This window comes from Lutra lutra, chromosome 1, assembly GCF_902655055.1.
Source record: "Lutra lutra chromosome 1, mLutLut1.2, whole genome shotgun sequence".
In the NCBI taxonomy this organism is placed as follows: Eukaryota; Metazoa; Chordata; class Mammalia; order Carnivora; family Mustelidae; genus Lutra; species Lutra lutra.
The window spans coordinates 208,606,719-208,632,790 of record NC_062278.1 but is presented as its reverse complement, the minus strand read 5'-3'; the positions used below and the strand labels follow the sequence as shown (position 1 = coordinate 208,632,790).

Sequence of the window (26,072 nt, the reverse complement as noted above, 5' to 3'; positions counted from 1 at the left end):
TCTCTCTGCCTGCCTCTCTGCCTACTTGTGATCTCTGTCAAATAGATAAATCTTTAAAAAAAAAATTTTAAAAAATACTGTTGGGGTAACACAGTGATGGGGGCAGGGGACAGGGCAGTCCTTAGCCCCAGGCTAACCCAAAACCTGTGTTTGTTGGAGATTGGGGGGTAATTTGTTCATTTTCCACTTGTAAAAGATGCTTGCTCGTTGGAGAAATTTGGAGGATAGAGAAAGAAAAGAATGGTGTTTCTTACCCCAGGAGAGCAAAAGCTGTACTTCAGGGCTTTTCCCCCAATTCTGCCTCTCCACTGGTATGTCCCTTGTGTGTAACTCACTGAGTGCCCTACAGAGGCATCATGCACCATTCCGTGTCCCTGTTAATGTTTTCATGAGAGAGGGGCGCCTGGGTGGCTCAGTGGGTTAAAGCCTCTGCCTTCAGCTCGGGTCATGGTCCCAGGGTCCTGAGATCGAGCCCCGCATCAGGCTCTCTGCTCGGTGGGGAGCCTGCTTCCTCCTCTCTCCCTCTCTGCCTGCCTATCTGCCTGCTTGTGATCTCTGTCAAACAAATAAATCTTTTTTTAAAAAAATTAATGTTTTCATGAGAGAATATTATCATACCATTAAACACCCTGTCATTGTGCTCTTTTGCAGGTGGGGCCCTTGCGTTTGTCAGCCCGAGCTTGGCAGTGCACAAGACCTCCTCAGCGGTGGACCGCCAGCGGGAGTACCTCCTGGACATGATCCCGCCACGCTCCATCCCCCAGTCAGCCACATGGAAATAGTGCGAGCCGGGCCCAGTGGAGAACAGGCTCCCTCCTCCCTCCCACCTGGCCCTGCCACCCTCCACTCAGGAAGACCTCATACTCCCTGAGGAAACGAGTGAGCGAGCGCCAGCCGCGCTGCAGAAGCAAGGGCCCTGTGCTTGGCTGCAGAGTCTCGTCGCAGCTAAGGGGCTGCTTCACAGGTGGACGAGGAATATTACTGAGGGACCTTTCCCTTGGGCTTTTTTCCTTTCTTTGCCTTTAGTTTGCCCAACACCAGCAGAAAAGTGGACCTTGGGGGCTGGTTCTGCTTCCGGCCCTTTCTTTCAGCGCCCCCAACCCCTCCCCCCCGGCAGGGTGCACGGACGGCTCACCCTGGACACTGTGACACGCTCGCGAGACCGGCGCCCGGGGCTTCTGAAGTCAAGCGGAGCGTTCTGTTTTGTTTTTGCTTTTCCCCATCTTAGCCTCCCAGTCTTTGACTGCCTTCCTTCATGGCAATCTTTAGGTTGACAGATTTTTTTTAATCACCTCATGATGATGGAGTTTAAAGTAAACCGTGCAGACCTAGGGGTCCCTGCCGAGCACGGCCCCCACACCCCAGAGGGTGGGCCACTGACTGCCTAGCCCTCACTCTAGCGGAAGGCCTCTGCTGCTGCTCAACCCGGAGACCCTGGACCTCCCACACTTAGCAGAAGAACAAACTGCAACCCAGACCCCAGCCAGAGGGCCTGGGATCCCAGAAGCCGCACGCCGCCAGTAGAGGAGGGAGAGAGAATTGGCAGCAACACCCAGAGCCTGAGTGGGAAGTTGAAGGGGCGGGCTATTGTGTTTTTTTGTTGTTGTGGTTTTATTTTATTAAATTCTTCCTTTACTTACTTATTTTGATGGACAACATCTTAAGCTGCCCTGGCCTATGCTCCTGTCAGGTGTGTCTGGTGGGGAGGTACCCCTGCCCTTCCAAGACTTCAGGGTTTTCATTTGGGTCTAGTTTAGAACCTTCCCTTAAAACAGGGCCATGCTGCCAGGGTTCACCTTCAGACTGTTTTGGTTTTGGTTTTGGTTTTTTTGTTTTGTTTTTTTGTTTTTGTTTTTGTTTTTTTTTAACTCTCTTTCGAGTCTACAGAAATGTCTTATGCAAAGGATCAGGTCTGCTCTTAGTTGTGTTTCATTTTGGTTTCTCCCACTTCCTAAAAATCGGTTCCATGAGGATAGGCAGAAGCTGTCGTGAGTGTGCTGTGCACAGGGCTGTCTCCGTGCAGGTGCGTGGGTGTCCTGTGTGCACGCACACATGTTTGTCGACGTGGAGATGGGGTACTCTTGCTCCCCACTTCAGCCCCAGCCCTAGTTTTCCTATCCATGCAGTTAGGGACTTAATTTAAAATCCTTATTTTGTAGGGCCTCCTTCTTCAAAACACACTGCTACAACATTCTAATAAAGGCTCATTTAACCCCCTCTCTCATGTGTGAATATCCATGTTTAGCAACATTTTGACCCGCGGTAGAAGACCTAGTTTTGCAACATTCTAATTTTTTGTTGTGTAAAACCCTATATTTTAAATTGATTTTTGTTTTGAGTGCATAACTTAGAGGGGCTGAAGGAGGGGAGGGCAAGGAAGGGTGGCTTTCATTCCAAGATCCAGGGATTTGGGGGAAAGGAGGGAAATTGACGTGGGGGGGTGTTTTTACACCAAAAAATCAAGAGTATGCAAGCATTTCTATTTCTCACATTTTTCTGTGTGCCTGGCAAATAAATACTTGTCTTATACTATCCTGAGCTGTTAGCCCTCTCTGTTCAATGACATGGGCCAGATTTTCCAAATCCTTCAAGAAGGAGCACCTAGGCTGGCCACTTCTATGGGCAAACAGACGTCAGTTCTATGCAGTAACTTGGGATCAGGTGTCCAGGCAAGAGTCACCTCTGCACTGGAGGGGTGTGCCAGGATTGTCACGCCCCAGCTGGGGTTGAATGGGTCTGTGACTCATGGGCCCAAGCTGAACTGTGCTGCACAGGTTGGCCCTCAACCTCAGCCCATTAGAACCTCGCTCATCACTGTGCTCAGGAACCCACCTCTACTCACCTTTCATGGCTGGACTTCTACCGGCCCCTGAGCTGTTAAGTGGGCCTCATGAATTCAGACAAACCCGACCATCACAGGTGGAGGATGGGGCTACCTGCCCTGGCTCTGCCTCCTCCAGCCCAGCGTCCCTGGGAATAATCCCATCAGGGGCCACTTACTGTGACATGTAACTTTTTTTTAAAGGAGAGAAGAACGTGAGATGCCTTAATCTTTTGTTCATTTCTACTGTATCAAAACTCTTAACCCCTCCCTTTTTTTCTTTTGTTTCCCCCTTTGCAGTATAACTTTGCTGATAAGCCCCAAATGAGTAGTTCTTTGATGAGGTTTATGATGTTGCAGAAAAGGCATATTAAATACCTCTCTGCATGTGGGGTTTAGACATTACGAAACAGATAGTAACGTTAAGAGTGTTCTCCCAGCAGCAAAGCCTGTCAAAATTGGTCCTGGGTGGGGTGCTGGGGTCCTGGTCTCCCCCCACCCCCACCCCAGGAGCCTCAGGACTGAAAGGACTTGGTTCCTACGAGCAGTGACAATGTGGGAGGATGATGATGGTCCCAAGTTACCTGTGACATGAACTCTGAATGGCAACTGGAAACTGTTCAAGATGATAGTCACTCAAGGGTGAAGGGCTGCATGTTTGAAGTGGCTGTCATACATGTAAACATGAGTGTTCATGTAGATACATGTGTGTCCACTTGGAGCCTCCCATTGCTCTAGCCATCCTACCCATGTCACTGGGTCCTCAGTGTCCCAACTGTGATGTTGGGACCCTCACCTTTGAGAAGGCCAACAGTTGCCCTCCCAGGGGTAGCCTCTGCTCCTGTTCGTACCCTAAGACCTTTATGAAGCAAACTTGGTGCCAGTGCAGAGGGAATGAAAGCCAACTGAGTACAGCTGCGCTGGGTGTTGTGGTTCCTGTGTCCCACACGTCATTTTCCTATGGACAGAAAGACATGGGGAGGAGTTTTCTATATAAATACTCTTATCACAGGGGTGTAAATCATGGAAAAGACAGTTGTTGCTGCTGCACCATTGGGTTTTTATTTGATGCCGAGTTATGCTGCACATGATGGTTGCCTAAAGAACTTGGACTGAGCATTTTTTTTTTTAAAGGACAGCTAAAGTTTTATAATCCTTAATGAAAGTGTAATAGAAAGTTACACTAGTGCAGGGTATTTGGAAGGTGGGGGTTTGCGGGATGGGTGGGTGGGGAGGTTGTCACTTGTATTTATTGTGACTCTAAATCTTTGATAATAAATGTAAAAGGTTGACCACCAAACCAGAATAGAAGTTCCAATAAACAGAGGCTGGAATCAATGGCTATACTTGTGTCATGAGGAAGTTTTAGAATCTGACGGAAAATAAAGAAATGGACAACATGTTGGGTGTATATTTCTTTTGTCCCCTCAGCCCTGCTTTCCCTGCACTTATTTTTGTCCCAGCTTTGGGATAGCTTGGAGACTGGGGAAGGTGTAGCAGGGTGACCCCTTGTTAATGGGGAAACAATGAGACATCTGCTTCCCGGGCTTCTTTCGGACTTAACTTCCAAAGGTGGCGGGAGTACTTCCCCAAACTGGGCACTGTGGTTTTGCTTCTGGGCCTCCCATCTTCACCAGAACCTGTGGCTTTGTGGCCTACTTATTCACAGCCGAGAGAAGTGAAAATTCAGTGGGTGTTGCCCATCCATTAGCTCTTAGTCCCTTCCAGCCTCCGCCCCACCCCCACCCCCGAAGTGTTAAGTTTTTCTGGGCCAATTTTCAGGCTTGGCATCTGCATTGGGTGTCTTTGCTGCAAGACTTAGAACAGGTGCAGGTTCTAGCACTGATGGAGCTGCCATGCCAGCTATGAAATCAATTTCTGGTGAAAATTTGTTTTCAGATGTTAATGCACTGTTTGAAAAGTTATTGAGACCTGTGCTCACTGGTGAATTTTTTGGTAGTATTTTTTAAAAGATTTGTTTTAGAGGGGGAGAGAGTACAAGCAAATGGGGGAAGGAGCAGAGGGGGAGAGACTGTCAGGCAGGCTCTCCACTGAGTGCTGAGCTTGAATCCCAATCTGGGGCTCCATCTCAGGACTCTGTGATCACAACCTGAGCCAAAACCGAGTCATATGCTCAACAAACTGATCCAGCCAGGCGTCCCAGTGACTGGTGAATTCTGATGTGCCTAAAATACAACTGTGTATTCCCAGGTGCGTTCGTTCGTTCGTTCGTTCGTTCATTCATTCATTCATTCATTCATTCATTTATTTTGCAGTTTCTCCTCTTTTTTGTTAAGACATTCCTGCTTCCAGCCTGGGGGTTGATGGTCCTCTCCAACAACCACACCTAACTACGTTTCACATGGACAAGGCACAGAACTGACAGAAGACATTACAGAAATTAAACCCAAACCTGTCCCAGTCTACCTGTGACATATCCTGACTGGTGCCCCATGCCCCACCACTGGCTGTGAGCAGTACACTTACAGGGCTCCAAATTCAGCCCTCAAGTGAGTTTTCACTGGGTTAGGCACAGGCTCCTCAACTGACCCACTGACTCAACGGGTGAGTGTCAAGCAGCTTCTCCAGAAAACAAATGGAACAACTGCCCCAATCCTTGAGGCCTTGTCCCCTCTGAACCGATCAACAGGTCTATGGCCATGGGGTAGGAAGAACCCAGGCCCCATTGCTCACACACATTAATCTACAAGTAGAAAAAGGCACATGCCATACCCAAGGCACTAGGATTCCTTGTGACAAGAGCAAGGAGGGAAAGAACAGAGTGTCAGGGAAGAGATGACTTAAATCAAGTCTGGAATAAAGAAACTGGTAAGTGGTGCAGGAAATGGCAACAGCCAGTGCAAAGGCTCAGAGGTAAGACCAAACTTGTCGGGTCAAGGACAAGGCAGGCAGTGTAGCTGGGCCACAGGAAAAGGGTGAGGATGTGGGTTTCATTCTGAGTGTAGTGGGAGCCTCAAGAAGGCTCAAGGTGTGGTCTTTCAATGAACCACACAGCCCTTCCCTACAACCTGGAGAATAGATTCCTGCCTCCATTTTCCAGGTGCAGAGTCCACGGGATGGTCCAGACCAGAAGAGGCATCCTCCTTAGTGTAAACCTGAGGGGTTGGGTTTTCTTTCTTGGCTCAGATGTGAACCAGCCAGGACAGGAAGCTAGTCACTTCCCCTCTCTTAGCCTCAGTTTCCTCATCTGCCTATTCAAAAGCAGTTAGCGAAGAGCTGGCATTTACTCCCCAGGGCACCTGAGAACACAAAGGGTGAGTGAGCAGGAGTGGGGAGTTACCAGACCCACAAGATGACCAGCCTCCTTGGAGACTGTGTGGGGCTCCGACATGGGTAGAATTGGGGCTTAGAGAGACATCATCAATGCACCCCAAGTGAGAGCTGCTGTTACCAAACCCACTAACTTCATTGCAACAAAATAATCCCCAATCTCCCCCCAGGCCCTGTGGGGTCCCCTCTTCAGACATACACTTCTACTTCTCCACCTCTTCTTCCTCCCTGTCCATTCCCACTGTAGGACTTTTCGTGGCATTCCCCAAACACACCAGCTCCAGTGTATCTTGGGAACACTCAGAACACGTTCCTTCTGCTGTTTCCAGTGTCTGATTCTCTCAGGGTTAAGCTCAAATGTCTGTTTCCGTCCTTCCTTGGTCACCTGCCCCTCCCCTCACCCAGCATTTAGCACAAATTACAATTCTTTTCTTTCCATGCTATTAATTTTTACTTGACTTTTCACTGGTGTCCTCACTGAGGGCAGGAATAGATCCAACCTCATTGTGGAGTCCCAGAGCTTGGCACACAGTAGGCATTCAATAAATGCATGAATGAAGAGAGGACTGAAGTAACCATCTTGCCCAGTAGACTCATGCCCCCACTCTTTTGACTCTCACCCGCTAGACAACCTCTTTACCAAGGAAGGGCCCTTACTAAGGAGAGCTTCCACCACCTCCCCACCCCACTCTAGCCATATTTACTTTCAAATTCCAGATGTGTTCTTGGGCAAGTGTCACTTGTGTGAGCCTCAATTTCCTCATCTATAAACTCAGTTTCTGTTGAGACAGCTCCCTCCCTCCGCCCCCAGCTCTGTTCCATTCTTAAACTCGGGGAGGGTGCTGGGATCCTTGCTCCCAGCCCTGCATCTCTATTCCCAGGGCCATCATGACCCCAGCACGACCCTTCGAGTTCTTTTGAGACTGGAGAGCCCAAAAGCTTAGTTTGAATCCTCCCAATTCCTTTTCGAGACCTAGAGCTAGAACCTCAACAAGTCTTTCTCTACAATGAGGCGCTACGCCTGACTTCCACTGGGGGATGACCTCCCACCCCTACTTGGTAAAAGGGGGCCATTGCTAGAGGCAGGTGCGAGGAAGAGCGAGTTTATTGCAAGTTCCAAGGAGGCAGCGCTCGGACCGTGCCTTCCCCACCAGCATGCGCGGGTGACTAGAGAAGGACGCCTTCCACACGTGTCCACTCCCTGGCAGCTCCTCCAGGTATCCACCGCCTGCCCACAGCCATCGCTCATTCCGCGCTGGCGCAACACTTCCATTTCTTCTCGTCCCTTCCCCTCCCGAGGCCTTCTCTTGGGGAACAGAGGAAGCGCTTGCGCCCTCCTGCTCTCGGGATCTTGGGGAGAGGAGCTAGATTCTAAACAGGGGCGACTATGGCCCCAGCCATCCAGAGTCAGGAAAAAGGGGGAAATGCGCGTGCGCAGTGGTGCATGTCGGCTTCGCGAGAGTACGGAAGCGCGCTTCGCGCACATGCACTGCGCTTGCGCAGTGCTTGGGGCGGCGGGAATGGCGGGAACCCCGGCTTCTAGCTGGAGTCCCCAGCACGCAGCCAGCCGTTGCGTGCTACCTGGCCCGCTGAGGGCCTGGCAGACGGGCTGAACTGCAGCAATTCTGCGATCAGGGCCTTGCAGCGCTCTGACAGCTCGAGGCCATCGGGGTAGAGGACGCCGCGCTTCTGGCGCCTGGGCAGACCAGCGATGTCCGAGTCGTCGAAGGGCATGCACCCGGTGACCATGACGTAGAGCACGACGCCCAGGCTCCACACATCGTACTTCTTGGGGTCGTATGGGATACCCAAGAGTACCTCAGGAGACGCGTAGGCGGCCGAGCCGCAGTAGGTAGTGCTCAGGTCAGGATAGCCGTGTGCCTGGCGACCAAAGCCAAAGTCAGTGAGCTTCACGCGGCGCTCGTCGGGGCTCAGTAGCACGTTTTCGCACTTGAGGTCACGGTGCACCAAGTGGTGGTCATGCAGGTAACGCACAGCCCCAGCGATCTGCGCAAAGAGGTCGCGCGCCTGGCTCCCGGGGATGCGCCCGTTGCGCTGCACTGCCTGCAGCAGGTCGGTGGCAGCCGCCTCCATCACGATATAGAGCTTCCCATTGCACACCTCGATGAACTCGAAGACGTGCACGATGTGCGGGTGTCGCACGCCTCGAAGGATGGACAGCTCGCGTGGCAGAAACTTGTTGACGAAGTCGGGCGGCGCGCGCCGCCGGTCCACCACCTTGATGGCCACTGTGCCCTTGTATTTCTTGGACGTGGCCACCTTCACCTTGGAGTAACTGCCCTCGCCTATCGTGCGTCCCAGCTTATAGCCGAGTTCGCTCAGAAGTTTGTCGCCCGACATGGTGGCGCCTGGGGCGCGCGGGGAGCAGGAGGCGGCTGCTGTCGGGGGGCGGCCGGACTCCAATCTCGGGCCTAACCCATGGCGCTTGGCACCTGCACACCCGCACCCCCATGTGCCCACTCCCGGGTCCCCGCCGCAGAGGTGCCTTTTATTGCCCAGGTAACAATTTCTGCCTTGTGAAGTGACCACGGGCGTCACCCCGCCTCCAGGTGGGGGGCCCCCTGGACCCCGCCCCACGGGGCCCCCCAAGGCCATCAGGCTTTGTGACTCATAATCGCTCTGAATGGCCCAGTTCACATGAGAGGCTATTAGCAAGGGGTCCCGACCACCACTCGGGAGCAGAATCCGTGCCTGGCGTTGGGGTGGCTCCTCATGACTCGAAGCTGAGCAGCAGTCGCCCCCCGGCCCTGGCCATGTGGAGCCTTGGGACGCCCGCAAAGGGGAGAAAAAGAGAGAGGGAGTTTAACTTGGTAACTCGGTGACCCGGCTCCCTCAGGAGCTTGGGGTCTCTGAATGGCCTCAGGACCACACCAGAGGAAAGGTGTACGGGAGGTCCTTTAGGGCAAGAACCCGGGCGACCAGACAGGCTACAAGCGTCTACACCGACTGAACCAAGCCCCGTCTAAGAGAAAAGATAGGGAGTCCTCGGCTGCAGCCCCGCCGCCCAGTGGAGTCCTGGACCTATTGCCCTAGCTCTCCTTCACCGTGGGATAGCTACACTAGCGTCCCAGATGCCCTAGTCCCGCCCACGACATGCGCGGTACTTTCAGCCACACTCATCATGGCGACGGCCTCCGGACGTAACTTCCGCCCGCGGCCGGAAGTTGGGGTCCTGTGAGCATGGCAGCATCGAAGGTGAAACAGGACATGCCCCCGCCGGGGGGCTATGGCCCCATCGACTACAAGCGGAACCTTCCGCGTCGGGGACTGTCGGGTCAGTGTCACAGTAAGCCGGGGTGTCAGAGTTGAGGCTTCGGGACGCCGTGACGGGGGTGGGGGGGGTCGCCGGGGAGTCTCGCGGGTCTCAGTTTCCGCCGCGGTGTGACGGGAGGCGGAGCCCAGGCATCCCCGATGGCTTCGGTAGTGACGAGAGTAACTGCTGGAGTTTGTCGAACGCTTACTGAGCTTTGTTTTCTTCACAGAACAGTCTGGAAGGTCGGTCCCCTTAATCCTTTCCATTCTGCGATTGGTTAGATCAATGTAGCTCGTGCCCCGAGCCCTCGGCCACACTTCCGTTTCATAAGTGGGGAAACTGAGGCCCGAGAGAGGCTGCTACCTGCCCCCCCCCCCCCCCCCCCCCCCGCCACCCAGTGTAAAACTCATGCTGGATCCGGAACATTAAGGGAATTTAGGTGTTCCTCCCTGTAGTACCTACCCGCGGATGTCCCAGGAATGTGTATTCTTAAAATTTTCAAATGTTTTAAGTAACATTTAAAAGTTTGCTGTTGGGCTCAACACAGAAAAATGTAAAAGAAAAAAAAAGTAGAAGGGGCATATACTTTGCACCTAGGGTTAACAGAGAGATAAAAAATTTTAAACAAGCATGAATGCATTTCCCATAACTCGTCATACTTTACATTTATTGTTATGCACATGTGCCTCAATTTAAAAAAATGTACAGGCATGGTAAAGAAAGAATTCAGACTGTGGGAAAGTATCGGGGAAACTCAAGCTCTTCCCAGCCCCTCGGCTTTTTTCTCAGAACAGCAGTTGACAGACTTTTTCTATAAAGGGCCAGATAAACATTTTATGTAGATGGTCTCTGTCCACTGCTGCTCCTTTATTTATTTATTTTTAAGATTTTATTTATTTATTAGAGGGAGAAAGCAAGCATGAGAGAACATGAGCAGGGGCAGGGGTAGAGAGAGAGGGACAAGCAGACTCCCCACGAAGTGGGAAGACTGTAGTGGGGCTCAGTTCCAAGACCCCTGAGATCACAGCCTGAGCTGAAGGATGCTTAACCAACTGAGCCACCCAGGCGCTCTTCCGCTGCTGCATTTTCACAACTGTTTACCAACCTTAAAGTGTTCTTAGCCCGAGGACTGTTACAAAAACAGGCTTGACTCATCCCAGAACACACTGAATGAAAATGTGATCTGAATCTCTTCAATTTCTTTTCTCAAAGTGTGACTTAACACCCAGGCCAGTGTGCCCATCACGTGTTCGGCTTGAGGTCTGTTGATACATGTGCACCTTGTGACCTGTACCCAGACTAGACTGCAGAAGGGTCCCAGCCCCTGAGCCTCCCTGGGCTCCTCCTAGTCAGCATGTCTCTTTTTTAAGTCACAATGTGCTCTTAATCCCAGTCCTCTTCCAGTTCATGACATGGTAGTGTCTCCCATGTGCCATCTAGACCGTTATCTAGGGTTGGGCTTCCTAGTTGCACCCCTTCACACCAGCTTGCATTGTAGCATATGCAGACCTGCCCCCTGGCTACAGTGGGGTGAGGAGGAGACCCCTTCTGGTGGCGTGGTCTTTGTTCTGTCCCTGCATTCAGCAGTTGCTTGTTGAGTGTGCATGTGGCACTGAGTCCTGTCTGGAAGAGCTCACAGCCTCGCAGAGGAGATGAATGTGTCACACCAGAATTTCCTATTTTGGCAAGGCTCCAGCTCACCTGGGTCCATTTTAGCCAGGGTGGGCTGGAAGGACTTCTCCGAAAGTCCCTTAAGTGGAGGGAACAGCAAGTGCAACAGCCCTGCTTTCCATCCTGCACCCCGTGCTAATCATTTGTCCTGTGCCCTCCTCCATATGTCCCCATGGCCCTCTCCCCATTAGTCCTACCCTGCTCTGCTCCTGTAAGGCACACAAGCCTGGCATCCACTCCCCTCTTCTCTGCCCAGATCTCTCACCCCTAGAGTCCTAGAACCAGCAGAGCTGGCTCAGACCACCTTTAATCCCCACTGCTCCCGAAGTGACTGCTACCTCCATCTTTTCCATTCATTTCTCTTCTCTCCACCCTCGTGCCCAGGGGGTGGCCCTTTCTTTGTTTCCCTTGCGTCTTTAACTTTTTTTTTGAAATTCACAGACCATACCATATAATTCACCTATTTCATGCGTACAAATCACAGATTTTTAGTCTGTTCACAGTTGCATAACCATCACCAGGATCTAAATTTATAAAACATCTGGGGCACCTGGGTGGCACAGTCGCTTAAGTGTCTGACTCTTGGTTTTGGCTCAGGTCATGATCTCAGAGTCATGGCATCAAGCTCCGTGTGGAGCTCCGCCATCACAGGGGGTCTGTTTGGGTTTCTCTTTCTAGCCCCTGCCTCTCCCCCTGTGTGCGTGAGCACATGCGCTCTCCCTCAAATAAATCTATAAATAAATCTAAATAAGTAAATAAATAGATAAATTTATAACAGTTCCATCACTCCAGAAAGAACCCCAAATTCATGAGGAGTCACTCCCTATCCTCCCTCTCCCAAACCCTGGCAACTAGCAGTCTGTTTTGTGTCTCTATGGATTTGCCAGTTCTGGACGTTTCATGTAAATGGGCTCCTATTCTATGTGGCCTCTGGTGTCTGGCTGCTTTTACTCAGCAGGACGTTTTTAGCGTGCATGGTGTAGCATGTCTCAAAGCTGCTTTTTTTTTTTTTTTTTTTTTTTGGTTGAATAATATTCTTGTATGAATGGACCACAATTTGTGTTTCCATCTACCACTTGATGAACATTTGAGTTGTTGCCACCTTTTGGTTGCTGTGAACATTACCATGCAAGCTTCTGTGTGGGTATATGTTTCGGTTTTCTTGCGGGAAAATTTCACCTAGCAATAGCATAGCTAGGTCATATGCTAACTCCACATTTAACGTTTTGAGGAACTGCCAAGCTGTTTTCCAAATTGGCTGTACTGTTGTACATTTCTTCCTGCATTTATTTTACGGGATTTCCAATTTCTCCACATCTGGACAACACTCATTATTTTCCTTTTTTTTTAAAATTCTAACCATCCCAACGGGTGTGAGGTGTGTCATTGTGGTTTTGATTTGCATCTCCGTGGTTACTAATGATGTTGAGCATATTTTCATGTGTTTCTAGGCCATTTGTATAGCTCTTGGGGAGAAATACCATCCAAGTCCTTTATCCATTTTTTTAAAATTGGGTCATTCAACTTTTTTTTTTTTTTTTTTTAAATTTTTTTGAGGGAGATAGTGTGCAAGCGCGGGGTGGGTGTGGGGAGTATCTTAAGCAGGCTCTGTGCCCAGCGTGCAGGGCTTGATCCCATAACGCTGAGACCATGACCTCAGCCAAAACCAAGAAGGGGGGATGCTCAACCAACGTAGCCACCCAGGTGCCCCAGGGTGTTCATCTTTACTGAATTTACAGAGTTCTTTATACATTTTGGTTACCATTCCTTTATCAGAGAGAGGATTTTCAGAGACTTGTCTTCCATTCTGGAGGTTGTCTTTCCGGCTTGTTGGCGGCATCATTTGTAGCACAAAAGTTTTTCATTTCAGCGAAGCCCAGTTTGTCTATTTTTTTTTTTCCTTTTGTCACTTGTGCTTCTGGCGTCCTAGCTAAGAAGGCATTGCCTCATCCAAGGTCACAGAGACTGACTAATCTGTTTTCCAAGAGTTTTATAGTTTTAGCTCTCAAATTAAGGTCTTTGATCCATTTTCAGTTAATTTTTGTGTATGGGGGAAGAAAAAAGCACACTTTATTCTTTTGCATGTGGCCGTCCACTTATCCAATTTGCTGAAAGACCATTCTTTCTCCATTGAATTGTCTTGGCACCCTTGTCCACAATCAATTGACCGTAAATGTGAGGGTTTATTTTTGGACTCTCAGCTCTGTTCCATCGATGTACATGTCTATCCTGATGCCATGCCACACTGTCTTGTACACACAGCTGTGTGTGAAGTCTGAAACTATGAAGTGCGAGTCCTCCAACTTTGTTGTTTTTCAGAATTGTTTTGGTTAATCTGGGCCCTTGAATTTCCATATGAATTTCACAATTGGCTGCTCAGTTTCTGTAGGGCAGGTAAAGGGGGAAGGTTGGAATTCGGATGGGACCCCCATTGAACTGGTACCTTCGTTTGGGTCGCGCTGCCATCTGAACAAGGTTAGATACTGAAACTGAACGCAGGATGTGGCCTGCACCCACTCCTGGGCGTGACCATAATCAGCCTCCCCCACCGGACTGACAGGTCCTGAAGCACAGACCCACACTGAGGGTCTGGGGTCTCAGCCTCTCCACTGTCAGCAAGAAAGAGCCGCACGTTCGTAAAGGCCATTTTTGTCTTGGAATTGATCTTACATGTGGGCCACATGTGGGTGCCTGGTGTAAAGACAAGGGGTCTCCATGAGGGTAGCCCAGGCCTATGCCCTGGGGATGGGTCAAAAGAAGAGGATCCCAGGGCTTCTCTATAGCTACTGAAAAGAAAGAGGCAGCTCTTCTAGGATGTTCTGTCCGGCACAGGTGGTCAGCCATGTGTAAGAGCCATAATTGCGTCGGGAGCTGGTCCTAGGCACTCAAGCCTCCCAGGAGAGGTTCTCCCTCTGTGCATAGGAACCAGGGTGCCCTCGCTGTCCTGCCCCCTATAATATGGAAATGTCTTACTCTGAGCTCATGTTTGTTTCATTTTGTTTTGCTTTTTAAAGATTTATTTATTTATTTGGGAATGAGAGCACGAGCCTGGAGGGAGAGGCACCCGATGCGGGGTTCGATCCCAGGATCCTGAGATCATGACCTGAGCCGAAGGCATACGCTTAACCAACTGAGCCCCTGAGCTAATGTTTTTAACAGGCTTGACTGAGGAGCTGAAAAATCTAACCAGTTTCTTATGCATCTCTGGGTCCAGCAAAGGTGCCAGAAAAACCGTGTGCTGAACTGAGCTGAAGAAGAAAGACGAGGACAGGGACAACAGAGGCTCCCTGCAGGCTGCGAGCAGGGCCAGGACTCCCAGAGCCCCTTTGCCCCCCCTGCCCCCAAATCCTAGGGAGTGGCCTCACCCACCATTTGCTGGTCGTTTCCTAGGTGTTAACTTGAGCTCAGCCTGGCCGAGCTTGTCCGTTTTTCCCAGCAACCATGAGGCCCATCCCGGGAAGAGACCACAGCTTGAAAGATTAGAGGGTATGGGGTGAGCCAGCCCCAGCCAGGCCACAGGCAGCTAGGGCCTCCATGAAGACCACAGCAGGCCCACAGCCTGTCCATCAGAATTACAGTGCAGGTGCCTGCTGGTGTCAGTAAATATTCATGGCAGCCTCTGTCCCCTGGTGCCCAGGCAGGGGGCTCGATCTGCTGGGCCAGGAGGCAGCACGTCAGGGAGCCCATGGGCTGCTGCATGGGCCCCACAGGGGACTGCCTGCCTCCCGCAGCCCATCCAGCCCCCTGTGGGCAGCACTCAGAGGAGTGGCCCAGGCAGCCAGGCGCCACCGTGGAGCTGGTCCCAGCAGTAGACACCATCCTGCACCGTGGAAGCACCCGCCAACTGGAAGCCAAACAACCTTCCACAAGATCGTGGGGTGGCGGCCACCCAGCCATGAATAGCAAGACCCTCGGGCTCTCCTGCAGTCCCTGCCCACACTGTACCTTCTGGAAACTGTCCCATGGTGGGCAGAGGTGTGGCGGCTGCAGCTGCCTCCCTTGTCAGAGAGAAGCTGAGGCAGCCTGGAGTCCCTGCCCGCAGGCTGGGGGAACAGACTGAAGAGTGGTCTGCAGTTTTGGAGGAGGGGGTCCAAGGGAAGGGGCCGGTGGACATTCCACGGGGACAAAAAAATAATAATCTGAGGAAATATGCACTAGAGACAGTACTGGCCATCTCTAGGAGAAGGTCACTAATTCTTTGACCTCCTGCGTCAGTGTTTCTGGTGTGTTTGCACGGCAAGTGGAGTGCATGTCCCAGGAAGAAGCTGCAGGGAGCGGCCTGTCCCACGGGCGGGTGCTGACTGGCGGCCTCTTCCCCCACAGGCTACAGCATGTTTGCTGTGGGCATTGGGACCTTGCTGTTCGGGTACTGGAGCATGATGAGGTGGAACCGCGAGCGCAGGTAGGCCCCAGGCCTCCCCGGGCGGGATGCCCCTGGTACCCATGGGGCCCTTCCTCAGCCCCTGGGGACTCAGGAAGTGGGGACCTGGACTGAGTCCACTTCTGAGCTTTCCACTGAAGAAAGGACTCGTAAGCGAGGAGCTCTTTGCCAGATGTCCCTTGGCCTCCGCTGCTCAGGAACCGAGGGTCTGGATTAGGACGGCGCATCAGGTGGAGGTGGACGGGTGGGCCCAGGACGTGTTCTCCTAGTGCATTTTTGCCAGTGGTAACCAGGCAGTGAGGACAACAAAGGCATAGATGGTGGTCGTGTCAGCACGTGGGGCCAGAGGCACCAAGGCAGAGGGTGGCCTCCGTTCGGACTCTGGCTGCTGCCTCTCAGCTGCCCTGCCCCACCCTACCCCGGTGTGCTATGTGTCCTCAGCACCCCCTTGAGGTCACCTGCCCCCCACAAGTCTGGGAGTCCCTGAGGGTAGTGCTGGAGAAGGCCCCCATGTGTCAGGTACTCGGCGTGGGGTACGCTCAAACCAGGTCTGGCTCCCCAGGACCATGTGCAGAGGTCTGGCCACTGGAGTGACAACTGTGTGGCTGTGATGGGGGCATCTGCTCCTGTGGGTCTGGAGGAAGGGAGGGGGGAGGCTGACGCTCATCCACACCCTTCCCCGTATGGCTGTGAGATTCCTGGTGATGAGGGGACAGGGCCAGGGGCCACCTGCTGGGCCACATCGCTGGGTGCCACTCCCGCAGCATAGATGTGGCTGGTGGCTCAAAGACACGGAGCTGTCTGCCCTGGGCTCACACTCCAGGGTTATTCTGACATGAAGAGGATACGGTTTTGAAGACCCAGAGTCGGGCGATGAAGGTCCCATCCCCTGTCCCCGGTTCACCACAGTCATCAGGCCAGGGCTGTTTTTAGGATTAAGAAATAAAGTTTTTAACTGGGAAGAAAGTGTGAAGCCAGCAGTCTTGTGGATCAGTGCCTGTGCCAGCTGCGCGCCCCCGCCGCCTCCCATCCTGTGGCAGGTAGAGCTCACTGCCAAGCCCTGCTGCGCTCACTTGCCTCTCCTCCAGCCCCCTTTCCCACGTGTCACCCTGTGGGGCTGAGGCCACGTCTGCCCCCAGCTCCTGCCTGATCTAATCTGTTGGTTCTCGGGTTTTGCAGGCGCTTGCAGATTGAGGACTTTGAGGCCCGCATCGCGCTGATGCCACTGTTGCAGGCAGAGAAGGACCGGAGGTGGGGCCACTGGGACCAGGGCTGGAAATTCGCAGGCCTGAGTGTCCTGTGCTGCAGTGCAGGACCTGGCCGGAGTGCATATGGGGACTGACAGCTGTGTCCTTGCATACATGGGGCTGCCGTCACCCTTGGAGAGGGCCCCAAACTTGACTTAAAGTGGGGACCCAAGGGACAGAATGGGAAGGTTCCCTGGAGGAGGAGACATTGAGGTTGCAGCAGGAGGACAGTAAAGTTTGTAGGGGAAGGAAGGGACAAGAGGAGACAGCATGTGCAGGGCTGGCAGTGGCAGGAGGTGATGGGGAGTGGAACAGGGAGGGGCCCCTTGGGGTGCTCAGGCCTGTCCCCCACCTCTCATTTCATCCCTGCAGGGTCCTGCAGATGCTTCGAGAGAACCTGGAGGAGGAGGCCATCATCATGAAGGATGTGCCCGACTGGAAGGTGGGTCCTGGGCAGGGAGGGCGGGGGTGCCGGCCCCCGCAGAAACACAGCCCCCCATGGGAAGCCTGAGGCTGAGAGGGGTCCTGGGGGCCAGGCATGAGGAAGGGGAGACAGCAGCTTTTGGTGTAGACACAGTGCCCACCAGGCCTAGTGGGGTCCCCCTAGACAGTGTGGGCCTGAGGGGGTAGCTGCACCCTCGCTTACATCCCGCCTTCTCCACAGGTGGGTGAGTCTGTGTTCCACACAACGCGCTGGGTGACTCCCGTGATGGGCGAGCTGTATGGGCTGCGTACAAATGAGGAGATTGTGGACGCCACCTATGGCTTCATTTGGTACACGTAGGGGGCCGCTCCCCTTGGACCGCTTGGACCCCTGCACCCTCCGCACTGGGAAAGAATAAATGCTCTGGAGACCTGCCTGCCTGTGTCCCAGCGACTGAGTGACTGGCGAGTGGGGCTCCACTGGGTTACACATGGCCTGGGGACACAGTCTAAACCTGGGGACTCTGCAGAAGTTGCCAGGTGGGCTGGCCCCCCAACCCTGCACCCTGGGCACATCAGTGAGTGGGGGACCTGAAGAGCAGAGCATGGGACGGAGGGGCACCAGAGGCGAGGCCCCTGGCTCCCAGGCCGGGACCCCATTTCAGGGGTCCCTGCCTGTCCAGACTTCATTTCCCTCCATTCCCAAGGCAGCTCCACTCCTGGCACGAAAGGGTTAAGTCAGCCTGCGCCCGCCAGCCAATGGCAGCGCGCAGCGCCTTTGCAGCGCCGCCTGATTGGCAGATGCACGGGGTGGGCGGGGAGGAGCCCAGTGCCCTGGGATGCTCTTAAAAGGCTGTGGCTGTGGGCACCGGGCTCCGCGCACCAGCTCACCTTGGCCATGAGCAGCGCGGCCCGCCCGGACTCAGCGGAGGCGCCCGAGGAGCGGCATTTCCTCAGGTCAGCCAGGGATGGGGATGCCAAATACCGTGCATGGCAGGGATGCAGCCTAGAGCCATGGGCATCATGGGCAGGGCATGGCTGGGAGCGGGGGCGGGGGGGGGGGGTCCTCATGGGCTGGATGGATCAGAGGCAGGGGCATGGCCAGGAGGGGGCCTGGGGGTTTCCAAGGCCCCCCCTTTCGCTGGAGAGAGGAGGCCTCCAGCCCAGTGCTGCCAACGCCTCCTAAGCTTCGTTGCCAGGGAAACTGCATCTGCCTTGGGCTCACCCCTAAGTGAATCATTCAGCAGCACCGCTAGAAGCTCTCCCATCACCCCTCAACTCAGTCCAGGCCCACTGCCCCTTTCCATCCGTCCTGGGGACCCTGGAGCGCCCACCCTTCGTTGCTGAGCTGGGAAGAGCTGAGGTCTTAGCTCCTCAAACGTTCACACCCCTCCTGGTGGCCCACCTGCTACTGTCTCCTGGATCAGAGAAGGAAACTGAGGCCGGGGGACGGAAACCACTGCCTGAGCCAAGGCTAGGGAGATGAACACATTGAACGCATGGGCCACTTATCAGTAGTTTGCTTGGATTTGGGGTCTCTAGCTGGCAGCTGTGGCTGTGTCTCTCACCTCATCCTGAGTTATGTTGTGTCCTCCTTTAAGGCCCTGCGATCTGGGACCCCAAGCAGGGCTGTGGACCTCAGTGTAAACCACTCACAGCACATTCATCTGACATCCCCTTGTCTGTCCTCCTTTGCCCACTCTCCACTCACGCCCTCAGGGCAGATCTTGTCCAGTGACTGGCTGATGTCCAGATTGAGCCTGTAGACCCAGCATGTCCTAGACAGAAGGAAGCTGGAGCTGTGATTTCACCTGGCGTGGGGGATGGTGGGGCCAGTTGTGCAGGGTCTCAAAGGCCAACTGAGGAGTGATGGGGCACTGTGGGTGGGTAGGAGTGGAACGTGGAGAGCAAGGGGAGAGGAGACAGGTTAGACACATAATGGGTGTGTAGGTGTAGTGAGGAATTTGAATATTCTCTGAATATTGGGGAGCCAAAAGCAGGTTTGAGGCAAGTGGTGATGTGATGGCGTTTAGGTTTTCAAAGCCCCCATGGCTCTTGTACTGAGGAGGAGTTTGGGGGCTGGGAGACTTCTGTAGGCAGCCAGGTGAGCAGTGGTGGTGGGCTGGTGGGCAGAAGCCTGAAGATGGAGAAGCAGATGGAGCCAAGAGAGCAGGGAGGGTCTGCCACAGGCAACCTGGCCCCAGGGCTTCACCTCTAAAAGAGCCCACTCCTTGGGGCGCCTGGGTGGCTCAGTGGGTTGAGCCGCTGCCTTCGGCTCAGGTCATGATCTCAGGGTCCTGGGATCGAGTCCCGCATCAGGCTCTCTGCTCAGCGAGAAGCCTGCTTCCCTCTCTCTCTCTCTCTGCCTGCCTCTCCGTCTACTTGTGATCTCTCTCTGTCAAATAAATAAAATCTTTAAAAAAAATAAAATAAAATAAAATAAAAGAGCCCACTCCTGGAAGCATTTTGGGAGAACAGGCCCAGTTCCTTTGAAAGCAAGTCACCTTCTTTGTGCTCTTGGGGAAATCCTGGTGCTCTTGGGGAAATCCTTACAGTTCCTTTCATCTGGGGACTGACATCAGGAGAATGAAGAGGCACTTCATAACCAAGCCCCCCACCTCTGGCCAGTCCCACAGTGGTCTTGCCCTGTCCCCCTCCCCAGACCTGCCCTAATTCCCACTCACACCCCACCCAGAGCTGCCAGCGTCCCCATCCCCAGGCTCCTAGCCTGGACCATCCTCCCCATTATCACTCTAATGATCAGTTAGGCAGGAAGATAATGTTCCAAGTGGTGGCCTGAGGCCAAAGCTTCGGGACAGAGGAAGAAGAGGAATGGGTAGTGCTCCCACCATTCTCATCTTCCCTTCACCCTCCTGTGGGGCAGCAGGCAGAGCTGTCACGGATGAAGGTGGAGGAATGAGCCACATTTCCAAACACACCTTCTCCAATGTTCTTTCCTGGGAGCTGGGCCAGCCTGCTCTTCATCCGACCCACCATCCTTTTCCCCAACTGGTCCTCCAACCTTATCTGAAGTCAGGAGGGGCTGAATCTGGCTCTGGTGGACTGAGGTGACTCAGGGCATATGTCCTTCCTGCCCTAAGCCTCAATCCCCCCTATGTGCATGGGCCCCCAAAGTGTCTTTCTGACCCAGTTTCTTAGTTTCCCTTGCTCGGCTCCAGCCACACTGGCCTCACTTCTGTCCCTTCCATCTGCCAAGCTCATTCCCACGACAGGGCCTTGGCCCTCACTGTTCTTGCATGTGAGTTACCTCCCATAGTGCTCCAGGCCACCTCCTCCAGGAAGCCCACACCCCGAGTCCCCCTCCCGCAGCAGTCTCCATTCCTTACCTATGCCCCTCCCGCTGCCCGGCCTGATCAGGCTGCAAAATTGGCGGGAATGTTGTGGTCTCCAGCTCACAGAATTGAAGGAACCTACAGATTCATCCCAAGAAACCTCTGCTATCTGTAGGTCTGCCTCTGCTGCTTTGCTCGCACCCTGTATGGCTCTGGAAACAGACACCAAGGGTAGAAGTGTGTTTTCTCACTAGATTTCCTGCAGGACCCTGGGCAAGCCGCTTGGCTTCTCTGAGTGGCTGAATATTTTCCAGGCCTATTACTGCTCCTGCTACTACTACTACTACCACTACTACTACTACTACTAGTGCCTGCTGGGCTAGGGGTAGGTGCTCTTCCCCAGCAGGAAAGAGTCCCACTAGGGGAAGCTGGCATCAGGCCATAAACCCTGCCCAGCTGTCCCAACCCCTGATTCTGGAGTGAGGACCATTTCTACTCTTCAATGCCAGGTCTCTCTGCATCTCTCTCTGCAGCCACTAAGCCCATGCCCTTTGGAAGGCCCCTAAGCCAGGCCTAGCTTGGGTCCTTGCTCTTGGAAGAGTCCAACACTTGGCTGTCATTATCTTAAAATTCTTAAGTAATGGGACCTGTGTTCGCATTTTGAAATGGGCCTTGAAAATTATCTAGCCTACCCGGTCTTCACTTTCACAAAAGAGAAAGCAAAATTCAGATGTGACAGATCCCAGTCACTTAGGGAGTTGATGGCAGACCTTCACCTCCAATGAGGAAGCCCCATCTCTCTGGCCACAATTATTGAAGGGTCACCAATAGGTCTGATAGCTGGGGGCTCCCCATCCCCCCCACAAGTGAGCCATCTAACTCCACCTCCCTCAGGCACCTCCTCCCCCAGCCCAGTCGGCCCCTCCAGTGTTCTGGAGTTTGGTTAGTGTCTTCCCTTGCATGAAACTCGTCCATCACCCTCATCTGTCTCTTCCGCCGCATTCCTCCTTCTGGGTTCCTCGGGGGGGGGGGGGGGGGGGCGGGGGGGCGCGTCTGGGCGGAGCTCGTCTCCCGCTTTGGGGCTGTGGAACCTGCGTCACCACGCGTTCCTCACCACCAGAGGGCGCCCGTACCTTGGGCTTCGGCTTAAACCTACCGCGGATCCACTCTACCGCATGCATGTCTAATGGGGAAACTGAGGTTGGAGGTGGAGTTAGGCCCTGGTTGGGAACGTTGGTGGAACGTTACTGGTTCCCTCCGAGCCTCTCTAAGTCTTTCTCTCTCTGTGTCTTTGAGCGTCTCTCCCCACTCTGTCCCCCAGCACTGCGGAGGCGGCCGCCCTGGAGCGCGAGTTACTGGAGGATTACCGCTTTGGGCGGCAGCAGCTGGTGGAGTTGTGTGGCCATGCTAGTGCTGTGGCTGTGACCAAGGTATCTGACCCCTGATCCTTGACCTTGACCCCATCCAGATGGCCAGCTTCCCCTAGAGCCGAGGCCTAGCTAGCTGCATGACCCAGGTGGCCAGAATGATTCAGGAAGCCCCTTTTTGTGTGGAGCTTCTCCAGCCCATCACTTAGATGGGGAAACAGGCCTGGAGAGACTCATCGCTGGTCTAGAAGGCAGGGGCCCAAGACCCCAGTGTCAGTGAGGGTCAGGGCAGAGATAGGAGTCCCCAGAGACTCAGAAGCTGAGGCTGCGGCAGGATGCTCCTGGGTCCCTTCGTGCCCACCCGCCTCTGCGCTCTCCTGGATCTCAGTAAGGGACACGTCGGTTCCTGCAGGCGGACTGCTTCCAAATAACCCCATGCTGCAGATGGGGAAACTGAGGTCCAGGTGCAGGGAGTGGCCTGCAAAGGGTAGGTCCCAGGGGGTAAGTAAGCAGAGCTGTCTGGATCTGGGGCAAAGCCCCAGTTTCGAGGTGCCTCCAAAGGACACGACAGTAATAAGGGATGTCGACGCTGCCTTCCAGGGCTTTTGGCCACGGGTGTCAAACCGCGGTCCTGTTTCCTCCAAAACAAGCGAAATAAACTGACACCAGTTAATAAACCCAAATGCCTTAGAGAAGTGCCCGGTGGTGTCGGGGCTCCAGCACGTAACCTTTCTCTTCCTCCGGGTCTTCCTCCCCTTCTTGTCACCACTGCCGACTTTGGTTAAACACAATTTCGGTTTTTGTTTTTGTTTTTAAACGTTACTTTTTCCAAATGAAACCTATCCTGGGCAAAGCTCCCGCAGAAGGAAATGATGGCAATCAAAGCCCCACCAGTAAACCCAGCGGGGTAAACTCTTGCCTCGTCCTTGCCGACAGAACGGTCGTTTGGTTTTGCCCTGAAAGCCCCAAGTCTGTCTAGAAGGCTCTCTGTCCCAGCCAGCCCAGACATTGTCGCCCTCCCCTGGCCTCTGGTCTCGGGCTCTGGGCCTGGCATGGTGGGGTCACAGCACCCTCGGGGTGGGTCAGGACCTCGCTGAGACCTTGGAGAGGAGAAAAAAAAAGGGTGTACCTAGCCCTTTGTGTAGCTGGAGGTTAGAGTACGGCCAGGCCCCTGGGGCCCCATGAGCCTGTCAGTGCCATGGTCATTCCTGTCTGATAGAGGCCAAAGGAGCCTGGGAGAGGACAGGGGGCTGAGGCCATGCAGAGAGTCAGGGCAGGGCTGAGACCGGAACACCGGTGCTCCGAAGTCTTGCGTTAAAGAGACGGAGGCACAGGCCTACAGAGACGCAGAGAGTCTGGGAGATAGAGACAGAGACAAAGAGAGACACAGAGACGCAGGCATCAAAAGACTACGGAGAGACAGATGGGGATAGACACAGTCAGAGATACGGAGAAAGGTGACGTGATGGCAGAGGCAGATGGAGAGAGACAGGGCATCTTGGGTTGGAAAAGTAACCCCCCCTCACACCCCCGCCCCCCAGCTTTGGGGCCTCTGGGAGGGGCTGAGGCCTGGAAACGTGGGCGGGGGAGGGGCAGCCACTGCGGTGGAAAAAGGTGGAAGAATGTCTGCAACTCAGGCCGAGGATAAACAAACCGCACTCCGGGCGCCGGGTGGTGGCAGAAGGCACGTTTTCCTGCTCCAGCTTGGCAGAGCCTGAAGCAGGGACTCTGCATCTCCAAGGAGGAGCCCGAGGCCTCCAGAGGCCATGCCCTTTGCCCACAGTGCCTCTTCTCTACGCCCATGCCCCTCCCTTCTGTTACTCCAGGCCTCAGTTTCCCCACCAAAACAAGGAGGAATTCCAGACATCATGCCTTTGCCTTTGCTTTGCCCCCTGCCAGGTGTTCCCCTTGCCTACTCTCTCCCGGAAGCAGAGGACAGTGCTGGTCGTGTGTGGCCCGGAGCAGAATGGGGCGGTGGGGCTGGTCTGTGCGCGGCACCTGCGGATGTTTGTGAGTAGCTAGGAGCCCCTCGGTCTCCCAGCGTCACCCCCTCAACCCTGTCCTGGCAGAAATGGCTTCCTTCTCTTGACAGTGTCTGGGGGACACTGAGGCTGGAGAGGTGACAGAATAAGCCCAGTGCTTGCCCCAGGCAGGGTCTTCTGCCTGGTATCCGGGTCTGGGGGCTAAGGCCCAGCAGGAAGCCTGAAAGGGCCCCCAGTGCTGACTCCTTTCTGTGGCCCCCACGCCCCACCCCCCCAAACCAGGAGTACGAACCGACCATCTTCTACCCTACACGGTCACTGGATGGGCTGCACCAGGACCTGACCACTCAGTGTGAGAAGATGGACATCCCCTTTCTGTCCTATTTGCCCACGGAGGTCAGCGCTTGGTGGCAAATGATGGGGGGAAGGAAGGGATGGTGCCCAAAGGCTGCCCCCTAACCCTGCCTGCTCTCTCAGGTCCAGCTCATCAACGATGCCTACGGGCTGGTGGTGGACGCCGTGCTGGGCCCTGGCGTGCAGCCAGGAGAGATCGGGGGCCCCTGCACGCGGGCGCTGGCCACACTCAAGCTGCTGTCCATCCCCCTTGTGAGCCTGGACATTCCCTCAGGCATGCCAGGCAGGAAGGGGAGGGTCTGTGGGGGGCTTGGGTGGGGGCCCTCTGTACCCCAGCTTCTGGTGGCCCCAGCCTGTCTCTGAGCCTCAGTTTCCCTTGCATGGATAGCTCCTGCACTCTGGGTGAGGGTCATGCCCACCCCTCAGATAGGGAAGACTGAGGCTGCTGCCTAGGTGATCCCCTGTCCCATACTCCCCCCACCCAGCCCAGCATGCCTGCTGCCCACCCTGGCCCAGTTGCCTGGGCAGACGTGAGCTCACTCGGCAAAGGCCTCGCCCATCCTGGCCGCCGCCCCATGCCTGTTGGAGCCATTAGGCGACGGGCAGACGGAACAAACAGCTGCTGGCCAGCCGGACCCTCCACAGGGGTGGCCACACTCAGGGGATGTCCCCCAGCTTGCAAGACCTCAGGGCCATCCCATCAGGGTGCCACAGAGTGGGGCTTAGCTACAAAGAGATGGGCTGTCTGGTCTGAGGGTGGGGACTAGGGTCACAGAAGGAAGAATTAAAATCAGAGGGAGGAGGCTTTTAGTTAGTGGCTCCAGACTGATCACAAGCAGAGCAGAAGGCAAGGCCCCTAGTCTGAAGGAAGAGGCTCATTTGAGAGGCAGTAGAGGCTGGGGCACAGTGAAGGAGGAGGTGGGGTCCTGTCAAAAGGCAAGAGCTAGTCTGAGGGCGAAGACAGAGATGTCAGAGGGAAGAGTCTCTAGTCAGAAGGAGGATGATGAACACGGGCCACATTCTGTCAGAGACAAGGACTGGGAGTAAGGGGACAGACCTTACGGGGGAGGCCTGCCTAAGGATGGAGGCAAGTCTGTCCTCTGCCTGGAGAATGGGGATCTGTTAGAGGGGGAAGGCTGGCTAGGAAGCCCCAAAGGAAAGAGCCTCTAGCCTAAGTGAGGAAGCTCAAGACTGATAGGGGGTAATGGGGACAGATGCTGGGTCAGAAGGCAGAGGCATGGGTCTGACTGGGAAAGGGCAGCAAGTGGAAATGATGGGCTCTAAAGGCAGAGGCTGAGTCTGATAGAGAAGAAAAAATTAGTAGCATGAGGGGAGCAGGGGCAGAAGAGTATGAGGGCAGACGATCTGGTCAGAGGAGGAGGGAAACATCTCCAAGGAGAGGGAGACACCGGTCTGAGGGCGGAGGCCCAGTTCTGTGGGGAGGCAGGTCTGACCAAGACGCACGTGTCAGAGAGCAGAGGCTGGGTCTGATGGGGAAGGAGAAGTGGGTGGTGAGCAGTCAAGTCTGCAGGCAAGCACCCCTCCCAGCGCCCGATTCCCTCCCCTCCCGCCCCTCTTCCCTCAGGCTGGGACGCGGAGACCGGCGGCGGCGACACCGAAGATGGGCTCCGGCCCGACGTGCTGGTATCGCTCGCCGCGCCCAAGCCCTGCGCCGGCCGTTTCTCCGGCCGCCACCACTTCGTGGCCGGCAGGTTCGTGCCCGACGACGTGCGCCGAAAGTTCGCTCTGCGCCTGCCGGGATACACCGGCACCGACTGCGTCGCGGCGCTGTGACCGCGCCCGCACCCAGGCGGCTTGGACCCGCGCCAATAAACAGACGTCCCACCACCACCTCGCCTCCTCCTTCTCTGTGCGCCGGGTTCGCCGCCCGGGGGGCAGCCTCGGGAAGGGAACTGCCCCCGTCCCGCAGAGCGCAGGCCGAGGGACGGAGGGTAGTCGTCAAGGGGG

The 26,072-nt window shown here is 54.6% G+C and overlaps 4 protein-coding genes across 10 annotated transcripts in view; 3 read left to right on the top strand and 1 right to left on the bottom strand.

Moving 5' to 3' along the window:
- GATAD2A (GATA zinc finger domain containing 2A) overlaps positions 1–4,221 on the top strand; it is a 107,938-nt gene extending 103,717 nt beyond the window's left edge. For all 6 annotated transcript variants that reach the window (XM_047696329.1, XM_047696356.1, XM_047696338.1 and 3 more), the window contains one exon: positions 652–4,221. In XM_047696329.1, the coding sequence (XP_047552285.1) occupies positions 652–782 (131 nt within the window). In that variant the 3' untranslated portion in view covers positions 783–4,221. The remainder of the gene's footprint in view (positions 1–651) is intronic.
- A 3,336-nt stretch (positions 4,222–7,557) lies between these two features.
- Positions 7,558–8,678, bottom strand: TSSK6 (testis specific serine kinase 6). Its single transcript, XM_047696223.1, has one exon. The coding sequence runs from the start codon at positions 8,471–8,473 to the stop codon at positions 7,652–7,654; it is 822 nt and encodes a 273-aa protein (XP_047552179.1). The 5' UTR covers positions 8,474–8,678; the 3' UTR covers positions 7,558–7,651.
- Positions 8,679–9,249: 571 nt separating this feature from the next.
- Positions 9,250–17,545, top strand: NDUFA13 (NADH:ubiquinone oxidoreductase subunit A13). Its single transcript, XM_047696300.1, has 5 exons — positions 9,250–9,407; positions 15,381–15,459; positions 16,618–16,689; positions 17,058–17,127; positions 17,350–17,545. The coding sequence occupies exons 1-5, from the start codon at positions 9,314–9,316 to the stop codon at positions 17,467–17,469; spliced, it is 435 nt and encodes a 144-aa protein (XP_047552256.1). The 5' UTR covers positions 9,250–9,313; the 3' UTR covers positions 17,470–17,545.
- Positions 17,546–17,684: 139 nt separating this feature from the next.
- Positions 17,685–25,955, top strand: YJEFN3 (YjeF N-terminal domain containing 3). Of its 2 annotated transcripts, none has more exons than XM_047696294.1 (6): positions 17,685–18,065; positions 21,723–21,831; positions 23,668–23,778; positions 24,033–24,146; positions 24,228–24,378; positions 25,690–25,955. In XM_047696294.1, the coding sequence occupies exons 1-6, from the start codon at positions 18,007–18,009 to the stop codon at positions 25,896–25,898; spliced, it is 753 nt and encodes a 250-aa protein (XP_047552250.1). In that variant the 5' UTR covers positions 17,685–18,006; the 3' UTR covers positions 25,899–25,955. The 2 variants fall into 2 exon arrangements, with proteins under 2 accessions (XP_047552250.1, XP_047552243.1); XM_047696287.1 differs by having other exon boundaries at positions 24,228–24,387.
- The last annotated feature ends 117 nt before the right edge of the window (positions 25,956–26,072 follow it).

Excerpts from the sequence above, each read along its gene's own strand:
- YJEFN3 (XM_047696287.1), top strand. The coding sequence starts at position 18,007 with ATGAGCAGCGCGGCCCGCCCGGACTCAGCGGAGGCGCCCGAGGAGCGG. Across the intron at positions 18,066-21,722 it reads GAGGAGCGGCATTTCCTCAG|CACTGCGGAGGCGGCCGCCC; the intron begins GTCAGCCAGGGA and ends TCTGTCCCCCAG. Across the intron at positions 24,147-24,227 it reads TGTCCTATTTGCCCACGGAG|GTCCAGCTCATCAACGATGC; the intron begins GTCAGCGCTTGG and ends CTGCTCTCTCAG.
- NDUFA13 (XM_047696300.1), top strand. The coding sequence starts at position 9,314 with ATGGCAGCATCGAAGGTGAAACAGGACATGCCCCCGCCGGGGGGCTAT. Across the intron at positions 15,460-16,617 it reads AGGTGGAACCGCGAGCGCAG|GCGCTTGCAGATTGAGGACT; the intron begins GTAGGCCCCAGG and ends CGGGTTTTGCAG. Across the intron at positions 17,128-17,349 it reads AGGATGTGCCCGACTGGAAG|GTGGGTGAGTCTGTGTTCCA; the intron begins GTGGGTCCTGGG and ends CCTTCTCCACAG.
- TSSK6 (XM_047696223.1), bottom strand. The coding sequence starts at position 8,473 with ATGTCGGGCGACAAACTTCTGAGCGAACTCGGCTATAAGCTGGGACGC.